Source organism: Eretmochelys imbricata, chromosome 8, assembly GCF_965152235.1.
Source record: "Eretmochelys imbricata isolate rEreImb1 chromosome 8, rEreImb1.hap1, whole genome shotgun sequence".
NCBI lineage: Eukaryota > Metazoa > Chordata > Testudines > Cheloniidae > Eretmochelys > Eretmochelys imbricata.
The window spans coordinates 12,841,012-12,860,718 of NC_135579.1; the positions used below are offsets into that span (position 1 = coordinate 12,841,012).

General features: G+C 43.2%; 1 protein-coding gene across 1 annotated transcript; it reads left to right on the forward strand.

Annotated features, from left to right (window-relative positions):
* The first annotated feature begins 463 nt into the window (after positions 1-463).
* On the forward strand, positions 464-19,396 carry SKP1 (S-phase kinase associated protein 1). Its single transcript, XM_077823723.1, has 6 exons — positions 464-570; positions 4,386-4,482; positions 12,123-12,196; positions 13,817-13,960; positions 14,675-14,815; positions 18,969-19,396. Exons 2-6 carry the CDS (start codon positions 4,386-4,388, stop codon positions 19,002-19,004), a joined length of 492 nt encoding a protein of 163 aa, XP_077679849.1. The 5' UTR covers positions 464-570; the 3' UTR covers positions 19,005-19,396.
* The last annotated feature ends 311 nt before the right edge of the window (positions 19,397-19,707 follow it).

The following is a 19,707-nucleotide window of genomic DNA, read 5'->3' on the forward strand; positions in this document are numbered from 1 at the left end:
CTCTCCTGGTGGGTGAGGAAGGTGGGGAGGGGGATGAGAAGCTGCTGGCTAGAGGCTGGGCCCTGGGAACAGGGCAACATGGGCCCTAGCCCTGGAGGCCGTCTACACCACTAGCAAGGGGCATGGAGGAAACACGTGCTGGCGTAACCCCCTCCATCCACTATGAGGCTGTTGCCGTTGCCATGTGAGGCAGCTTTTCTGGCAGGGGCACCCTCTGCCTGAAAGACGCCGTGGCTGTTGCTTAACTCCCCCAATCTGTTTACATGCATGAAATCCCTTCCCCCTCGCCCCCCTCCCCCCGTATCTAAGGTGGAGGTGAGGGGGGCGTTTGTGTCCCGCGGGGGAGGGCTGCATTTTACATTTCCTGGCGATCACTCAGGCGATCTGCGCGGACACCTACAGTTGGTCTGTGACGCAGCCGGGAGGGGTCCTTCGCCCTCCACCTCCCGGAGTCCCGCCCCGCCCCGCCCCGCGCTATAAAAGGCGTCGCCGCAGTCAGGCCCTAGTTGTAGCTGCTGCCGCCGGGTCTCGGTCAGCGCGGAGGGACGTGGAGCCGGGCGCCGTCTCGCGGTGAGGGGGGTGGGGCTGACGGCTCAGGTCTCTTCCCCAAGCTCGCCTGCGCCTGCCCGCGGTGGGGCTGGCAATCCCGGGAGCGGGGCGGGGCCGGGCCGAGGGCTCTAGGCCGGGCCGGGGCTGGAGGCCGCAGCGGCCGCTTGGGGGAAGCGGGGCCTGGCCCCGCGCGGAGGAAAGTGGGGAGGTGGTTGCTATGGGCTGCTGCCTGGGGAGCCGCCTCTTCCTCCAAGTGGGGTGGGGAAGCGCCTTCGGGCCAGGGGGCTTCGTACCACTTGTGGCGGGGGGAGGGCCGCGGGCTTCCCTGGGCGAAGGGCGGGCAGGCCGGCCGGCCTCGGTCAGCGCGGGGTAACGCAGGATCCCTGCCCCCGGTGCTGCTCAGGTAGAAGGACGCCTCAGCCCCTGCCGCGCAGGCAAACCCCGGTCTGCTCTCTGCTCCGCTGTGTTGTGCATTGCCCTGGGCTCCACGGAGCAGTTTCTTAGTGTGTGTGTGTGTGTTTGTTTGTCAGACCTTAAGCAAGTGTCTGAAACGTGACCCTTTTTAATGGCTGTTGTGTGGGAGCCTGAGAAATACAGGGGACGAGCCCGGAGTACGTCTTTTAACAGCTTCGCAGGGCGCAGAGTTGGCTAAAGATACCGTAAATGGTTCAGCTGAGCAGCTGCTCCAGTAATATTTGAGCGCAGTGCTGTAATTTAAGTACATCTCTTTAATAGTAATACTAAAGTGCTACCTGATTAAGTGTTCTCAAAATACAGGATCTGCACTGTTTTGCTTAGTCACTGAGCTGTACTGGTGTTTGAGGCTAACTTGTTTTCCAAGTTCTCTACTGCAAATGATATTTCTCTTCTAGGAGGTACTCTTTTTACTAACGAAGTACAAACCCTGATCTCCATGATTGATAATGAGAATTAAACTACTTAAAATGTCCTTTTAATTAGGACTTTCTAACAATAAAGCCCTGTTTGTGACACTCATGTAATCAATGTGTATTTGAGTTTTGGACTAAAACTGATGTGTGAAACTGACCTTAATGTAAATAGTATTGCATAGACTGAATTTGATCAGGCAAAATCTATGGATATATCCCATTGTGCAGAATTATGTAATAATCCTAGACTTCTACAACCTAGGCATGTATGAACATTAATTTTACACTTCTCTCATTTTTTGCACCTTAACATGACTAAGTTTTGGCTGACTAGATCTAAATAGCATCTTGACTTTATACCTATGTCTAATTTTAAACTATTCATTGTGTGAAAATATTCTGTGCTGCTTAATGTCATGTAGTTAATCAGGTCGTGCTAATAACTACTCAACCTATTGTGTCAATGCACTGAATATACAAGAAAACTTGATGCTGTCACTCTAATAACAAATGTAAACTTGAAATTGCTCCTTTCAAAAACATTCACATGAAGGGAGAAGTGTAAATTTCAGTTTAAAGAAAGTCTTGTATTTCCTGATCGCAATAAGCAGCAATTTCTATATGACATCATGCAATCAAAATACTTAGATATATGAGACTCTCCCTTCACTGAATATTTCAGCTTAGTTAGACTGAAAATAGGGCATTTAAAAATACTGCTGACTCAGTCTGCTTATGGAACAAGCAGTGCTATGATGTAAATCAAATTACACTTAGTAGAAATTTGCTGTATTGACACTAAACAAACTGTAAGCAATAACTTAATTCCAAAATTTCAAGGAAACTAATTAATAAAATGCAGGAAGTCTAAATAGTCAAAAGTAGAGTTCGTGTCTTGTCAGTGCTTTCCCTCCTGCCCCCTCCCCCCCCCCCCCCAAAAAAAAAAGTAAAAAGGATTGCGGGGTGACTGTTTTTAGATGTGAAGTTATATTTATATCTAGCAAATAAGCTAGATTTGTACTTGAGGAAATCTTAACTTCTCATTGTAGGACTGGTCTGCTTAATAATATTGAATGATGTAACTTTAATCAATATTCAGCAGTCTTAAAAGAAAAACCATAGTTGTAACATTGCAGCAATAAATTCAGTATCCTAGTTCAGTGAGAAATGCAGTGCTCATGAGTCTGAGTCCATCCAAAAATACCCATACCACTTAAGATATAGTAACATTTTCATATGGGGTTAAAGGATTGGCTCGAACTCTGCCAAACATAAATTGAGATGAGGTTCTATATTCAGCTTGTATTCTGCTTAATAACCTGCACTGGCTGGGCTTCATTGGGCTGGGTTTGTTGCAGTACTCCGGATCGGCAGTATTGACATGCTAGAGTCTGCCTTGTGGAGCAGATAATGCAAGCTAGCTGAAAGAGCGACATCCAGTCAGCTGCTTTAATTGCAGTAGATCTTGGGTCTGTGGAATCTTAGGCCCCCTAACCCTTACCTTTTGTCCCCAAAGCTTTTTCCAGCAGGTTTTGAATTGGATTGTCTGACTGTGTCAAATGATGCATGACTTAGCTCTCTTATATCCACTAATGGAGCTCTAAACTGTGATATCCTTCTGCAAAGCAAAATAACAAAAAGGTAATAAATGACCAAAAAAGGTCTTGAGACATGGAAGGCACTAGGGCTAATGACTTCACACAGGCTCTTCTCCAAGTATAGCTGCCTTCAGAGACCTTTCCTGTTAACATAAATTGCTTTCACAGCTAGTACAGAATCAATTAGTCTAGACTAATTCTTTAACACTGCAATAGAAGCAAGCTTGCTTTCTTCTTCTATTAGCTGTTAACTGGAGAAATTCACTAATACAGCTTACATATTAATTGTAATGAATTAAAGTCAGTTTCTAAAATTTGAAGTAGCTTGGCTTCAGAAGCACTCTTGAAGGACGTGTGTGTGTGTGTGTGTGTGTGTGTGTGTATATATATTTTAAGGCACTGAGGCACCATTATCATCTCGTCTGACCATCTGCATAGCCATAGAACCTCACCCATTGTATTTGAGCTGTAGCATAACTCTTAGGAAGATCAGTTTTGTGAGGCTTGATAATCAGACTCCTAATAAAAACACCTCCAGGAAACTCAAACGCACATGCTGCAACAAGTAATCTTACAGTTTATTATTGTTGTTCCTGAACTTGTTAAGATTTATGCTCTAAAATCCCCCCCCCCCCGACCTAGCAATGTATTAAGTAATGTCTTGAACAGTAAGTGTGGTGGCAAGTGTGAAAAGCTTGCCCAGTATCTGTTCTGAAAGCTCTCCAATATCAGTAATATGTCAAACTTGTTTCGTCTGCGGGAGACTTGTCCAAGAAACCAGAATTTTGAAAGTGCCATGGGATCTAACTTCACCTGAATAGTCTCCAAATCTGCTAGCCCCTTCTGCCATCTGAAGAAATACTGGTATTTGGGAGTACTTGGAAGTTTTGGTGCGTCACTTAAAACCATATTTAAGACCAGAGAGGAATGCTACTGCAGCTTTAGTATTGCCAACATATGGCTGGCATTCATTCACATTGCATCATTGCCCTAAAACTTAAATGTGAAATGTGTTGGCCTCTTGTTCAACATATTAGACACTTCCTAATTGATTAATCTTAGAATACTACTTTTCCACTCTCACATCCTCAGCTGCTTTTCTCTAGAAGTAGTGAGTTAAGACTTGCTTATCCAAACAGTAAATTTTGTAAAGATGTCTCTGATTGTATGGGGGACGCTTCATTTGCCCTTCCATATACAATGGTGTGTCCCATCTTGATGGCATTTGTCTTGAAGAGGCAATGTGAATGGTAAAGATGGCTTTTGTAACTTGAACAGCACTTTGTATTACACTAACTTCTCTGCAAACCATTGCATGAAAATAACTGGTGACTTTCTTGTGTTGTAGATGCCTTCCATTAAACTGCAGAGTTCAGATGGAGAAATTTTTGAAGTTGACGTTGAAATTGCAAAGCAATCTGTAACTATCAAGACTATGTTGGAAGGTAAGAGTCCAGATTTGAGCGAAAAGCTTATTGCAAACTAATGTCCCAGGAAACATCACTCAAATCAGAATTTTTAAAAACTGAGGTGCATTACCACAATTCCACTTAAATGGTTCTTGGAAGCACTGTCTTAGGCACAAATATAATAAGAGAAGGGATTAGTACAACCACAAATAGCAAAGCAAACAGTTATATAAGTAACACTTAAGTGTGGGTTCTTATGGTGTAGTTGTAAGGTAGAGATGAGTTTTGATGTGCAACTTACTTGGCTATTTAGGCCTAAAGTACAGGTACTTATTTGTGGTGGTAGGCAAGTAGCACACATTGATTCTAGGCATGTGATCATGCTAAATAGCTGATCTTCACAAAACATTTCTATTCTGGGTTGAATTTACTGGCTTTGTGTGATGGCTACTAAAGTACAACAAATGTAACTTAAACATCAAAGCTAAGAGATGAAAGTGTGTTTAAAAAGTAAAAAGAAGTAAATGGTGACGGGGGTATCAGACTGGCCCTATTGTCTGAATCTTTAACTTAGCTGTTAGCTGCTGCTGCTTTTTTAAAACTGAAATACCCAGTATGTCTCAAGGTCTCATTTACATTAACCTCCCACCGTTGGCAGCTTACAACAGAGGACAGACTGTCAGTGCAAGTCTACCAAATACCTTCCAATTGATGTGAAAACTATCTTTTGTTTGACTTTCTCTTGTAGAAGTTTTGTCATCATAGCCTCTGCAAAACGCACCTCTGTATTTGACATGTCTGTGGTATGAATGTTTCTCTTAAACCTTGTCTACAACTTTGGGGGAATTTTGCATCATGGCATGTAGGTAGAATTCATGTCCCCCTCAGATTTCTTGGCTTCCCCATGGAAAAATGACTTTCTCATGGGGGAAGCAAAGGGAAACTGTAAGAGCGGTCACACACCCCTCCCCAGCAGCTCGGGCATGTTGTTTCAGGTGTCTGGAGCAGCTGGTGGAGAGGAAATGCTGGCGAGGGGATGCCAAGACTGGTGGCACCTATCCTGCGCCTTATCCTTTAGTCCTGGCTGGGCTGTGAGTGTGGGAGTACAGGCCTTCCTCTTCCCCTGCAAGGAATGGCGGGGCTGAGTTAGACCAACCACCAGAAGCCTCCCCTGGCTGCTGGAAGTGCTTCATCTCACCCACCCTAGCTTCTTGCTCCCATTGCTCCTTCAGCTGTGGTGGGAGGGTGAGTCACTATACAGGCAGCTGCTCCTCCCTGCATAACCCCTTGCTGACCTCCAGCCACCTTCACCTGGACCCTCCTGCAGAGTCCCATTGCCTTTGCACCCCAATGAGCTCCTCTGAATCCAGATCATGCCCCCGCATCCAGCCCTCCACTCAGCTGCCTGCACCCAGATTGCCCCACCCAAAGCCCCCTCACCTCACCTGGATCCCTCCACGCTTGGATCCTGCCAGTCTGAGCCTGCCCTGGTTCGGAGGCGCCAGGCCTCAGGGTGTTTTTGGACAGACTGGGCACTTGCGATGTCAGGGTCGGGTGCAGCCTCACCGCTGTGTCCCGTGCGCGGGGGCTGCAGGGTGATCTCCCACCTTTGTGTAGCCAGTGGCCTGAGCTCCCTGCTGCTATGCTGGAGCCTCCATTTATTTATTGACAAATAAATTTGGAAGAATTTTAAAATACTGTGTGCAGAATTTTCATTTTATTTTTGGTACAGAATCCCTCAGAAATAGTCTACATTAAGCTGCTTTGGCAAAAAATTGCCAGTTGGTGGAAGCCCTGGTATATACAAGGCTTTAGCACCAGAGTCCTTATCACTGTTGCTTTTAGCCTCTTTTGAGCAGACTGATGACATGGTATTAAGTGCCAGTGGCCTTATGCAGTGTCTGCCCCAGGGTGTCTGTCATCAACCTTCACCTGTGAAACCAGTGGCACTCTCCTTCCAAACTACAGTCCCTCTTGTAGACGTGCTGTAGTCTTTTTTTTTTCCAGTCTGTTGGCTCACTTTAACTGGCACTACTACTTCAGAGAAAGGGCCTATACAGTACTCACTCGTGTCTTGTTTCTTATCTTTTCCTAAAGTGTCAGAAAAGATGCTTGTTTCTAAATGCAGTTATTTCCTCAAGTGTGACACATTTGTCAATGTCAAATTCATATTGAATACAGTTGAAAATAAGAAATGTTTTTATAGGCAGTCAGCTGTTTTCATGGTTGAGCTGTTTTGGTCAGGGATAGTCTGAATGGCAAATTTGCATTTGTCATCCTCAGGCTGACTGTTAGAAGTCCTCTTAAGATGCTCATTTGGACTTCTGCACAACTAATTTGTGGATATGCCTTCAGAAAGCCTTTTACCAAAATAAGTACAATGGGAGGAAGCATTTACTTGATCAGTGATTACAGTCGTGTGAGTCCAAACTAATTTGGTTTTTAATTTACTCTCTCAGGAGTGATGTCTATCTAAATACTTTTGTTCAAATGCCTGGGTTTATGGAAACAGGCTACTTCTTGAACATTGAGGATCAGACTAATTATTGCAGTGCGGGTGTGGCAATATGCTAGAAACTGGGGGCCTCTCTGATATGCTCTCTGCCACCAATATTAGTGCAGAGAAAGGATACATATCTAAAACTTGTAAGATGCTGCTTTCTCTAGTATACCTCCTTCAGAGTAAAGGTTAGATTATGCATACCATTTCCCTTGTTCAGTTTTCCATGTTAATGTTGGTTTTATTTAGGCAACTTGTTTCTTAGATAGCTTTCCCGTTTTTGTCCTTGAGGTTTGAAGGCAGTTGGGGAGAAGACAGTAACACTCAATTTAATCACTATTTCTACATAAAAGTGCATTCTTGTTGGTTGTTATAACCTTAATACATATTCTTCACAACTCTTAGATGTAGATTTCATTTTTAGAAGGTGTACACTATATACATTTTTAACGTGATTTATTTTGAAGACTTTTCAGATTAGTTTTACAGCTATATCAGAAAATGAATCATTGTTTGGTTATTTCATTTACCGAAGGTAATTGAAGCCCATAGTTCACCTCCCAATGACTTCATAAACATCTCCAATTCAACAGGTTAATCATTAATATTTTGAGGATTTTCTTGCCAGGCTGTATTAGGAGGAGAACATCACCAGACAGACATTTAAATCGTTTTGTTTAACTAAAACGACATTATTATGTATTCTGGATTTTTTTCTTCAACAGCAAACGTATAATATTTTAACAAAACAAACATATGAATTTTCAAATTTCGTTAAACATTCAAGTTTTTTAAAATCAGGTTTGTTTGTTTTTGTCAGCCAGGTCAACATGAGAAACTTAAAATATTGGCTTATGCAGCTAACTCTGTCATCTTCACCTTCATTTTCCTGTTTGTTCATAATCTGGAAAAGAAAAACAAGGTTTCCTACTTTTTCAGGTCCCAAACGATTTCTCAATTTGGAATGAATTAGTCCAAAGGAAGAAAATATTCTTTCTACACTGGCAGAAGAAGCTACTGCTGTTAAAAGTGAGATTATCACTTCAACAGTCTCTGAATCCAAGTTCTTAAGTGACTTCCTCCAGTTCACTGGTGTGACTTCCTTTAAAATATCATCAGCAAACATATATTTCTTGAATGGTTCTTATTCCCAAACTGGGTCTCTTTTATGGCCTGCTGCCATTATAGTTTTTCCCTTCTAGTGAGAGAATGGTATGGTAGATCTCAAATCAGTGAAGGCTACACTCAAAAAGACCTCAAGACTTCTGGAATATACTGCTCAAACAGTTTCACTTTTATTTCTACTGCCTGTCCCTCCCTTCTCACATTTATCTTCAGGCTTCTTGTCCAGATCTATTCCACCCCCAACAATCTTCTATTCATTGAACTTTTTGAAACTTCTTACTTTTAGAGAGAGGTAAGGGATTGACTCTGTGTACACAAATTTGCAGAGGGACAGTAGGGTTGAGGTCTGTTGTTTCTCCCCTCTATATATTTGTTTAAAAACATTTTTGCTGTTAACAAGCATGTTATCTCTGGAGAGACCAGTCCACAGTTTGAGAACTGCAAAACTAAGCTTCTCTGATGATATCTTCTAGACTGAGCACTGAGTCCAATACGGTAGATTAACCTAAATCTATACAGAAACCCCTGGAGCCCCATAAAATTGGGTACCTAATCCATGAACTATTGTAACTCATTTACAAAACTTTTCTTAAACATTACATGAATATATTCTCCTACTATAGAATTAGAAGTTATAATCCTTATTCCATGATGAGATATATTTGAGCTATATGACTTATGAGGAGAGGCTGAGGGAACTGGGATTGTTTAGTCTGCGGAAGAGAAGAATGAGGGGGGATTTGATAGCTGCTTTCAACTACCTGAAAGGGGGTTCCAAAGAGGATGGATCTAGACTGTTCTCAGTGGTAGCAGATGACAGAATGAGGAGTAATGGTCTCAAGTTGCAGTGGGGGAGGTTTGGGTTGGATATTAGCAAAAACTTTCCCACTAGGAGGGTGGTGAAACACTGGAATGCGTTACCTAGGGAGGTGGTGGAATCTCCTTTCTTAGAAGCTTTTAAGGTCAGGTTTGATAAAGCCCTGGCTGAGATGATTTAGTTGGGGATTGGTCCTGCTTTGAGTAGGGGGTTGGACTAGATGACCTCTTGAGGTCCCTTCCAACCCTGATATTCTATGATTCTATAATGTATCGTAATTAAAAATATCTTTAGATAGGTTTTTCCTCAAAAAGCATTTTACGAAAATCTGATTTAGATTAAAAAAAAAATCAGATTTAAAAAAAAAAAAATCATTGATTTTTTTCCCACCTGCAGCTGGCTGAGGCAGTCGCTTAAAAGTGCCATCCAGATATTGCCTGCAGCCAGTAGGGATATAAGGAAAACTGGCATTCCCATGTGAAGTGGTAGGAACAGAACCAAAAGTTACAAATGTATTCATGTTTAACAGCAGTTCTATCCTAGGTTATAATGACTCTTAGACAAAAGCCTTTTAAAATGTTTATGTCCCCTGAATATTCTAGTCTTGTGTAGTTCCAACACTTTCCTAGAAAGGAGGTTCATAAAAACATAAGCCACCTACCTTCATTTGCATCCAGCCTTTGCTTACTGTTGTAATATGTTAAACTATAGTAGATAATGCTAAGATGGACAGACCAGATGGCTTGGTCCGCTCCAAATACAGTGGATCTCTCCTTTGTATGTTGGAGCACTGGAGGAGACTTCAGAAAGTCTCAATACATGAAAAGTAAAGCAGAAACAATGTTTCACATTTGTGAAAGCAGTTAAATTATTCAGGATAATGCTTAGCTCTGATCTCCCACTGACACAAATTGCAAACAAAAACATCTGTGGAAGTCTACCAGATGGTCTGTATGTACAGCAAACTATGCCTAATCCTTCTAAATAGGGATGCCTGTCTGTGCTCTTACACGCAAAATCACAAACATTAGAAATGAGTATGTTAGTGCCTTAACTTCTAGAAATGTCTCTTATAGATCTAGTTGAACAGACTGGATGGCCTCAAGTAGAAATTGTTTTTAGCAATGAGACGCACAAGATAAAATACTATAGACCTTTAAAATTGTATTTTTTTACTGTTTGTCCTTCATTCCCACCTTGTAACACCACCAAAAGCTGCTTAGTGTGATGCTGCTCTGCATGACCAATAAACAAAATTGGAAAACACGAGCAGGAAGTTATAAAAGTTCTCTCAGCAGGTGGCAGAGAATGCACTTGCTCGATAAGCCCATCCAAAGGGATCTTGCCACTTTTAGAGTTCAGAACATTGTTAAACTCTTCAATGTTATCAGTGGCTTTTGGTTTACATTGAAAATCGGAAGTAGTGCTTCTAAACAAATCTCTGTAATACCATAAATAGCACACTAGACAGACCATGTATTGGGAACTCTGGAATCACATGGCACTGCCTCTTACTGCTTTAGAATCCCTTGTGCAAATAAGACACTCGCTGTTGCTCCCAGACATCTGTGCTGCAGATTCATATGCTGATAATGCAGAATTATCTTTCTAAAGGGGAGCAGGAGGAGAAACTGGAGGGCTGAAAGGGGGATGGAGGGACGGGTAGGGTTTTGACACCAAGAAAGCAGGAGGCAGTCTTTCCTAGTTCGGGGGTGCTAGAGGCTTCAGCCAGGACACATCTGCTCTCTCCCTTGGAGTGTTTAAATTCTTTATTCCACAGTCCAACACTTTGACAACTAGCTTCTCTCCCTGCACCTATATATGTCATTGCATTCAATGAAGTATATTTGAAGTTTCCAATAAAATGATCAGTGAAATACACAATACCTGTTACAGCTCACTACTGCAAGTAGACTTGGATATCAATAGCATTTCTGTTTAAAATCTCCCAATAGTGGTAATTCTGGAGTGCCAGTGTAGGTAGGACATTGGCATGTTAGCCACTGTCTGTAGGCTTGCTTTGAGGAGGTGGAGGTTGTGATGATGCAGCAGTGGTGTATTCTAACCCAGTTAATTTCTTAATGTATTTGATGAATAACTGATTTGCATCATCCAAATGCATAGATAATTTTATACATCAATTTACATGGCTGCATAACCTTACACAGGGCACTCAAACTAAGGTAACATACCAATTCTGATATCTTGATTTGCAACAAAATGGTATGGTGCATCATTTAATCAGGGCAGTTACCTTAATGTGGTATTTATCCTGTGTAGTTCAATCCAGGTATGGATTAAAGTCTACATTGTGAATTGCAGTGTGCTTTCAATATTCTCTACATGATGATGTTAGTCTCTTAGTTCTGAATTTGATGACTCAGGAGAGCATAAATGTGTTTAACCATGTCTCAAAAATACTCTGAATTTTTTTAAACAGGGTTATTGGTTTTACAACCTTCCCTAAAGGATTTTTCTTAACATGTCAAGTGATCTGTCATTGCCTCAAATAGAGTGGAAATTAACTTAGTTGTATACAGTGTTGTAGCTGTATCGGTCCTGGAATATTAGAGACACAAGGTGGGTGAGGTAATATCTTTACCCACCTTGTCTCTGGAAACTAATATGGCTTTTATGTTTGTTTCAATATACAATGCCTTGTAAGCCAAATACCCAGAATCTCTATGGCTACAGTATTAACTGCTCCTGCAGAGAGGACAGAGTATTGTCTGTAGTTCATACAGTAGCTCTTTAAGATCTCACTTAATAGTAGATTCAAAGGGAGTTCTTTTTTGGAACACTTGTAGCAAATTTGGGACCTAAAAGCTGGTACTGACAAAAGAGTTTTCCTTCCAATTATCCAACACTGTTAATAGTGGGATTACATTGAAATAGGGATGAAAAGAACTTCTAATGGCAATTTAATAGTCTTGCAAATAAGGAAACATAAATGCATCAGTGTATATAGAATATAAATAAAAATACTAGCTACTTGGGTATGATGAGCATTCTGTTATGTAGCATGTAAAAGTGATGCAGCTGTGGTATTATGAAGCCTTGTCTAAGACTGCTTAACTTGAGCAGGAGAACCATAATCTGAATACAGATTGAGTGGATTAGCAACATTCTGTATCAGAATTGTATACTGTAGTTGTGGATTGAAGAAACCATCTGAATTTCAGAAAAATGAGTGAATGGCAAGTTACAGCATCTAAATCCTCTTTCCATTCTTAGATCTGGGAATGGACGATGAAGGAGATGATGACCCAGTCCCTCTTCCAAATGTTAATGCAGCTATATTAAAAAAGGTAAGATGCTACCCAGGTGCTGTTAGTAGCTTTGAACTACAAAAATGTGTAGACTGAGCCATCGCTTAATGAGAACTGGAAATATTAGATTTAAACACAAACTTTCTTGTGTACCAGTTACCTGTTTTTAGAACATAAACTGTTTATCAGTCAAAAGCAGGATTTGTTGAACTGCAGTTTCAATTTCTAGATAAGATTTTCCTGTAAATAATACAGATAAACTAATTCTTTTCATATTAGTGCTCAAAGGGTGTGGGGCCAGTAGCAGTGGTAATAGCTGTTGCCAGACATACTATACAAGTGCTCTGCACCAAACTCACCATCCACACCCTCGTTATTCTTGTCCGGGGGTTCTCCAGTTGTAGACTTCTTGTGGTATTATCTGAGGACTCACTTGAGCGCACCAAATTGAAATGAAAGATTGGGAGGCTTATGTTCAGATCATTAAATGCACTGGCTGGAATCTATTGTTACTAGGTGAAATGGAAGGAGGAACAAATTTGCAGGTCAGGGCTCTTCAAGGATCCTGTCTGCATTGTGTTGGAAGAGTTTGAACCAATTTAAATGTTTGAAATGAACTGGGTTAGTTCTATAATAAGCAGCATTTGACCAGTGAGGCTAGGACAGTGCGTTATATAAACTCCTAGCCAGAGTGCAAAAGGCGACTGTAAGAGCAGGTAACCCCTGTTCCTTGTGCAGTGCTTAGGTAACACTTCACTAGTCAAAATTCAGATGAAATAAAAAATGTAATATTAGTAGACTAACTACTTGTTTTCTCCCTGACACAAATGCATAACCATTTATGCAGAGTAGCACTAATGCCTGACCATACTGTCTGCTAATAGTTTTCTTGTTAAGCAAACCAAATACCACCTATCTGCATTTCTCAACTATCGTCAAAACTGTATGGAGAAGGTCGTACTTAAACAGTCTTGTGTTAGCGTTAACATTAAGAGCACAGTTCTGTGTGTCTGTGTTGCTTAGACCGGGGTGGCCAACCTGAGCCTGAGAAGGAGCCAGAATTTACCAGTGTACATTGCCAAAGAGTCACAGTAATATGTCAGCAGCCCCACATCAGCTCCCCCATCCTGCCTGCCAGCAGTCCTGCCAATCAATGCCCCCCCTCCCCTTCTGCCCCGCATGGTGGGCAGGAGCTTCTGGAGGAGAGAGGGGGAGGAGCAAGGGCTTTGCAGGCTTGTGGGGGCGGGGGAGGATGCAAGGAACCGCGTATTAACCTCTGAAGAGCCATATGTGGCTCCGGAGGCACAGGTTGGCCACCCGTGGATTAGACCGTGCACTAATGCAAATGTAAATCTGCTCAAATACCTTCTGGGAAATCTCCAGAACCAGAATGTCTGACATTCATTACCCAGGCGCACTCAACAGGATTTTAAAAGGCTTTGAAATTCCAGGGTCTTGTAGTCTTGTAGTTACTGGGTCTGTACATGTCTTACTATCAGGCACAAATAGCACTCTCACAGCACATTGTGTCCAAGATTTTGTGCATTTTTTGCAGTTTTGGGAGAGTAACTGTTCCTGTAATCTGAAGTCAGTCTAAACAGAGTTGATGAGAATGCTTAAGAACAGTTTTTTATATTGATTCTAATGTCTTAATATCAGGTGATCCAATGGTGCACCCACCACAAGGATGATCCACCTCCCCCTGAGGACGATGAGAACAAGGAAAAACGAACAGATGACATCCCTGTATGGGACCAAGAATTCCTGAAAGTAGACCAAGGAACACTTTTTGAACTTATCCTGGTAGGGTGTCCATGTTCCATTAGATGCTCTCTTCAGCACATAGCCACGTTCTCTAGGCTTCTGAACTTTATCTTGGTGGTGTATGTAGAAGTGGTAGAATTGGTCTGACTTTCCCCGCTTCATAGTAAAATCATTCAAGATAATACATGTTGTGGACACCCTTCAAATACTTACTAACTACTAAGCAGCCCAATCTACACTTGAGGACCGAAGTACAAATTTGACGTTTAGCTTTGCACTCAAGTTCAGTAATCCGGTCTTCTACTTGAGTCAAGTTTGTTGCAAACACGGTAACTTCCTTCATTTGAAAAAGGTTGTGTACTAGATTCTGTTCAGCAGCCTGAACCCACTTCAAAAGTCAGTCTTAATGTTTTGAGGCCTAGTTCCTCCTGACCCTAATGGTATGTAAGTTGGTGTGCACTTAAGCAATGTGCTGTATTGCGTGGCTAGCCAACTGGCTGCCCAAAAGACCTCATTGTTCATAGGCTTCTGTAAGCCTTTTCTAACAGGAATGTCTCAAATTTTAAGTTTGCTTAGAACTATTCTGAACCGTTCCACTAGGACTGCCCTGTCAGATATACTTAAACACTTGCTGTAATGAGATACCTAATCAAATTAGTTTATCATAAAATGAAGGTAGTCTGTATTTGGTTTAGGTTGTACATCCACAGAGGCAGAACGTTGACTTTAAATCTGGTGACTCTCTTTTTGCAGGCTGCAAATTACTTAGACATTAAAGGTTTGCTTGATGTCACATGCAAGACTGTTGCAAATATGATTAAGGGGAAAACTCCAGAAGAAATTCGCAAGACCTTCAATATCAAGAATGACTTCACTGAAGAGGAAGAAGCACAGGTACTCCATAGTCTGGGTTTCATTAAATTCTGGATTGCTTATATACTGAAGTAGCCACGCTAGTGTTATACACGTTTACCCTGATATAATGCTACCCGATATAATGCGGGTTTGCATACAACGCAGTAAAGCTCCGACACACTGTTCTGAGCAGTGTGTTAAGGGTGCCAGGCCGGGGCATTGGATAAGGGGCAGAGGGTCTTGAGGGCGGTCAGGGGCGCTCTCTCTCTCCCCCCCCCCGCCCCCCCAGGGTCTGGGAGGCAGGAGCTGTGGGGGGCACTTTTGGGGGCCCCGTAGTCCCAGAGTGGCCCAGGGGATTAGCAGGGGACTGGGAGCAGCCCGATCCGCTTCCCTCGCCCCAGCTGTGTCACTCGGGGGAGTGGGTATGGGGGAAGGGATCCCCCCACACTCACTGGCAGCGGCGGAAGTGGAGCAGCCCAGCCCCAGCCTGCTCCAATCTGCCAGCTCCCAGCCGCGGCTCTCCGCTTCCTGCTGCAGGTGAGTACGGGGGGCATCCTTTCCCCAACCTCCCCACACTCACTGGCGGCGGGAAGCGGAGCACCGCAGCTGGGAGCTGGCGAAGTGGAGTGGGATGGGACTGTGTTGCTCTGCTTCCTGCCGTTGCTGGTGAGTGCCTGTCAGGGGGTGTGGATAGGTGTCGGAGCAGTCAGGGGACAGGGAGCAGGGGGGTTGGGTAGGAGGTGGGGTCCTGGGCGTGATTAGGGACGGTGGTGTCTGGAGGGGGTGGTCAGGGAACAAGGAACGGGTGGGCAGCAAAGCAAGTTAGATATAATGTGGTCTCACCTATAACGCAGTGAGATTTTTTTTTGGGGGGGGTCGGTCTCCTGAGGACTGCGTTCTATCGGGGTAGAGGTGTCGCTAATGTGTTTCAACTCATAGACTTCCTAGCTAAAACTAGGATTTTTGGTCTAAATATTATAAAGTGTAATGCAATTGTGCTAGAATTGTTGCCTCAGTTAACTTGCCACTTAAGTTTATCCCTGTGTAGACATACCCTGTGGCTGGCCCAAATCAGCTGACTCTGCTTATGGGGCTCGGGTTCTGGAGCTGACAAATCACTGAGTAGAGGGTTGAGCTTGGGCTGGAGCCTGAGCTCTGGGACCTTGGGAGAGTGGAGAGTCCCAGAGCTCAGGCTCCAGCCTGAGCATCTCATAGACTCATAGATATTAAGGTCAGAAGGGACCATTATGATCATCTAGTCTGACCTCCTGCACAATGCAGGCCACAGAATCTCACCCACCCACTCCTGCAATAAACCTCTCACCTATGTCTGAGCTGCAGAAGTCCTCAAATCATGGTTTAAAGACTTCAAGGTGCAGAGAATCCTCCAGCAAGTGACCCATGCCCCATGCTACAGAGGAAGGCGAAAACCCCCCAAGCCTCTTCCAATCTGCCCTGGAGGAAAATTCCTTCCCAACCCCAAATATGGCGACCAGCTGAACCCTGAGCATGTGGGCAAGATTCACCAGCCAGATACCCAGGAAAGAATTGTCTATAGTAACTCAGATCCCACCCATCTAACATCCCATCACAGGCCATTGGGCCTATTTACCATGAATAGTTAAAGATCAATTAATGCCAAAATCATGTTATCCCATCATACCATCTCCTCCATAAACTTATTGAGTTTAATCTTGAAGCCAGATAGGTCTTTTGCCCCCACTGCTTCCCTTGGAAGGCTATTCCAGAACTTCACTCCTCTGATGGTTAGAAACCTTCATCTAATTTCAAGTCTAAACTTCCCGATGGCCAGTTTATATCCATTTGTTCTTGTGTCCACATTGGTACTGAGCTTAAATAATTCCTCTCCCACTCCGCTATTTATCCCTCTGATATATTTATAGAGAGCAATCATATCTCCCCTCAGCCTTATTTTTGTTAGGCTAAACAAGCCAAGCTCCTTGAGTCTCCTTTCATAAGACACGTTTTCCATTCCTCGGATCATCCTAGAAGCCCTTCTCTGTACCTGTTCCAGTTTGAATTCATCCTTCTTAAACATGGGAGACCAGAACTGCACACAGTATTCCAGATGAGGTCTCACCAGTGCCTTGTATAACAGTACTAACACCTCCTTATCCCTACTGGAAATACCTCGCCTGATGCATCCAAAGACCGCATTAGCTTTTTTCACGGCCATATCACATTGGCAGCTCATAGTCATCCTGTGGTCAACCAATACTCCAAGGCCCTTCTCCTCCTCCGTTACTTCTAATTGATGCATCCCCAGTTTATAACTAAAATTCTTGTTGTTAATCCCTAAATGCATGACCTTACACTTCTCACTATTAAATTTCATCCTATTACTATTAGTCCAATTTACAAGGTCATCCAGATCCTCCTATATGATAGCCTGGTCCTTCTCTAAATTGGCAATACCTCCCAGCTTTGTATCATCCGCAAACTTTATTAGCGCATCTACAGAACTGTTTTTAGCCCCACAACCAGAGCCCCTGCAAGCCCAAGTTAGCTGATCTGGGCCAGCTGCAGCTCTGCTGCAGGTTTCTTATCCCTCTCTAGATGTACCCTTACAGGTTAATGTTTAGCATGTTGCTTTTTTCACAAGTGAATTAATATCACTATGTCAGACTTGCAAACTTTTTTGACTGAGGTCAGTTAAAATGTAGATTGACCTATATCACTCGGGTGTGGGGAAATGAAATTACCCACCCCTGAGTAACGTAGCTGTGCTGACCTAAACCCTGGTGTTAGCTGCAGCTAGGTTGAGGGAAGAATCACTGAAGCTAAACCAATAATAGGACATTCTGGGTTGCCATAAATAGTTCTTTGTTGCCCTTTCCAAAGCCTCAGCAGTAAAGCTGTAGGTGTGTTGGGGCACCCACCTACAAAGATTCAAGCTACTCAGAATTTCCCTAATAAGGCCTTTCAAAGAGTTAATTAAAACAAGCTGTGCTTTATGGTCTACCTTAAAATGATCATTAAACAACCATTTTTAAGCAGAGTACTCTGGAAGCTGCAAACTTATTGAACAGGTTATAGAACTTGAGTGTAAAGTCAATGCACTTCAGCTCTTCCTAAATCCTGTATAGCAGTGGTCCCCAACCTGTGGAGCCTCTGCCAGTCAGTCATGATCTCCGGGCCGCTAAAATCTGGCGGGGCTCAGGCAGGCAGGTTGACTACCTGCCATGGCCCCACACTACTCCCAGAAGTGGCTAGCTGTTCGCATGTCTCTGCAGCCCCTGGGGTGGGGGGAAGGTGGCTCTGTGGAGCTGGCCAAAGGGAGCTGCGGGGGCACTGCTTGTGGACACAGGCAGTGTACAGAGACCCGTTGCCCCCCCCCTTCCTCCAGGGGCTGCAGAGATGTATCAGCAGCTATCCGCATCTGGGAGTGGTGTGGGGACGTGGCAGGCAGCCTATCTGAGCTGAGCTGCACTGCCAGCCGGGAGCCACCTGTGGTAAGCCCCTTCTGGGCCGAAGCCTACACCTCTCACCCTGTCCTGTGCCCCAGCCCGGAGCCCCCTCCTGCACCCAAACTCCTCCCCCCACCCCCCCCAGCCCACACTGCTCACCCCTTGCCCCAGGCTCAGCCAGTGCATGCCCCACAGTTGAGAATGTTACACTGATTTGTGACAGTCCCTGAAGGATTTTGGTTCCATAAACCACAAATGACACTAAATAAGTAAAATTCATGAACTGTCCAGTGGATTCTATGAGATTAGGTACAGTGTGACCATATGATCCCTGCACCCCCTCCTGCCCCAGCCCAGTGAGGGGGGGGGGAAATGGAGTGAGCGGGGCGTGGCCTCAGGGAAGGGGCAGGGTAGATTCTGGGTTGATCTTAAATTCAAAAAGTGATCTTGTATGTTAAAAGGTTGGAGACCACTGATGTATAGCAAGATGACCAGTTAACTAGCTATTCATGAGTAGAACATGCAGGCTATTTTAGGAAGTGGTTGGAAGATGCATATATTACCTTCAGTAACTTCTCAATCTGCAATGGTAAATATTTTACGAAAATTAGTTTCAATCATCCAAGTAAAAATCTGGCATTTCTTCCAATGTCACCCTTTTTGTGGGAAAGGATGCCACTGGGGCTGTTTTTGTCTAATTAGTTTTTAGAAGTTCATAGCATGCGTATAGTACTACATCTAATTAAAGCTTTATCTTGTTTAAGGTACGCAAAGAGAACCAGTGGTGTGAAGAGAAGTGAAGTTTTGTGCCTGACACTCTAACACTGTAAGGATCGTTCCAAATACTAGTTGCACTGCTCTGTTTATAATTGTTAATATTAGACAAATGCAGCAGCAAATGAAGTTGTATTAGCAGGATATTGTTCCCTTTGCATGTGTAGTGTTTTTTTGAGTACAGATTTAAATCCTATGGTTGAGTTTTTACCAGTGTAATCAGATGTCTTTTTACTTTACTCAGCAATGAATAAAACTGAACTAAGCGTGGATTCTGTATGGAAATAGCACTTCAGGTTATCCTGTTCATGACTCTTAACTGTCCATGTCCAGTTACAATGTTATCTTGAGATGTCAGAATTTAGATAAGCATTTAAACTCCACTGTAAATAAAACCACTTGCAAAAGTTTTCTGAAATGGAATTAACAAAGCATATTTTTATTCAAAGAACTAAAGGGTTTCTTGGGGAACCAGGCTGACTGAAGAGTTGTTGAGTTTCCTCCAAACTTCTAAATATGAAGGATAATTACCCTTGGAGTAAGTTAGTACTTGACACAGTTCTTAGTTGGTCACAGGCAAATACTTAGGCATTACAAAATCTCTTCAGTGGCTAGTACTTTCTAAGCCTGTTTTGGTTTTGCCTGCAAAAGACCAGTCCTAGCACAAATGTGGCTTTGGCAAAACTGGGTAAGATAGTTACCGTTAACCTGGAACTCTTTAGCCATGTA